Below are 1,480 nucleotides of genomic sequence, written 5' to 3'. Positions count from 1 at the left end.
TCACAAACTTTGCAAGCGAGAGAGAGAGAGAGAGAGAGAGAGAGCGAGAGCGAGAGAGAGAGAGAGAGAGAGAGAGAGCGAGAGAGAGAGAGAGAGAAAGCGAGAGAGACTTACTTGGAGCTGCCAGGACGTTTCCTGTCCATACCAAGACGCTTCCTGTCTGCAAATGATGGGCTGTAGACAGAAAGGTTGACAGTTAGAGGGACAGAGAGATGGACAGGTGTACAGTTAGACAGACAGAGACAGACGTACAGTAAGACAGAGATGTACAGTACGACAGACAGACAGCTGTCTCACCCTGCTCTGTAGTGTTTCAGAGCTTTCTTGCTCGTGTTGGTCAGCTCTCGGTCAAACACCGTCTTCTTCCCGCCTTTTCCTGCTTTCTGATTGGCTGCTGCTGCAAACACAACTTTGATTAAGTTTAAGCTTTACTTAGAAGTACTGATGTAGTGCACCTAAGTTTTGATTTAGTATATGTATGTACTGATGTAGTATATCTACATACTGATTGTGGTGTATGTAAGTACTGACAGTAGTATATGTAAGTATTGATAGTAATATATGTATGTGCAGTATTTGACCTTTGGTGGGCTTCTCCTCCTCCATCATAACTACTATGATGTAGTATATGTATATCTTGATGTAGTATTTGTATTTGACCTATGGTGGGCGTCTCCTACTGCATCATAACTCTACTATGATGTAGTATATGTATATCTTGATGTAGTATTTGTATTTGACCTATGGTGGGCGTCTCCTCTCCCATCATGGCTCTCGCTCTCTTCGGGCGTCTCTCTCTTTTCGCCGCTCGCTCAGCGAACATCTGAGCCTTCAAGATCTCGAACTGGGAGCGCTCCTCAGACTGGAAGACAGGTTAGAGAGACAGGTTAGAGAGAAACAGGTTAAAGAGACGGACAGGTTAGAGAGAGACAGGTTAGAGAGAGACAGACAGACAGGTTACAGGTACAGGTTAGAGGGGCAGGTTAGAGAGTGACAGGTTAGACAGACAAACAGAAAGGTTAGACACAGACAGACAGGTAGAAAGAAAGGTTTGACAGACAGGTTAGACAAACAGTAGACTGAATAGCATCTAGTCTCTGGGACAGTAGACTGAATATCAACTGGGACAGTAGACTGAATATCTTCTAGTCTCTGGGACAATAGACCGAATATGTTCTAGTCTCTGGGACAGTAGACTGAATATCTTCGAGTCTCTGGGACAGTAGACTGAATATCTTCTAGTCTCTGGGACGATAGACTGAATATCTTCGAGTCTCTGGGACAGTAGACTGAATATCTTCTAGTCTCTGGGACGGGAGACTCAATATCTTCTAGTATCTGGGACAGTAGACTGAATATATTCTAGTCCCAGGGACAGTAGACTGAATATCTTCTAGTCTCCGGGACAGTAGACTGAATATCTTCTAGTCTCCGGGACAGTAGACTGAATATCTTCTAGTCTCTGGGACAGTAGACTGAA

General features: G+C 44.3%; 1 protein-coding gene across 1 annotated transcript in view; it reads right to left on the bottom strand.

The window, feature by feature from the left end:
• ddx27 (DEAD (Asp-Glu-Ala-Asp) box polypeptide 27) overlaps positions 1 to 1,480 on the bottom strand; it is a gene marked incomplete at its 5' end in the record, with an annotated part of 12,142 nt that overhangs the window by 1,165 nt on the left and 9,497 nt on the right. The window contains 3 exons of the mRNA XM_034866406.1: positions 115 to 174; positions 298 to 394; positions 742 to 870. Coding sequence (XP_034722297.1) covers positions 115 to 174; positions 298 to 394; positions 742 to 870 — 286 coding nt within the window. The remainder of the gene's footprint in view (positions 1 to 114; positions 175 to 297; positions 395 to 741; positions 871 to 1,480) is intronic.

Source organism: Etheostoma cragini, unplaced genomic scaffold (assembly GCF_013103735.1).
Source record: "Etheostoma cragini isolate CJK2018 unplaced genomic scaffold, CSU_Ecrag_1.0 ScbMSFa_632, whole genome shotgun sequence".
Taxonomy (NCBI): Eukaryota; Metazoa; Chordata; class Actinopteri; order Perciformes; family Percidae; genus Etheostoma; species Etheostoma cragini.
This window is presented reverse-complemented; position numbering and strand designations above follow the sequence as displayed.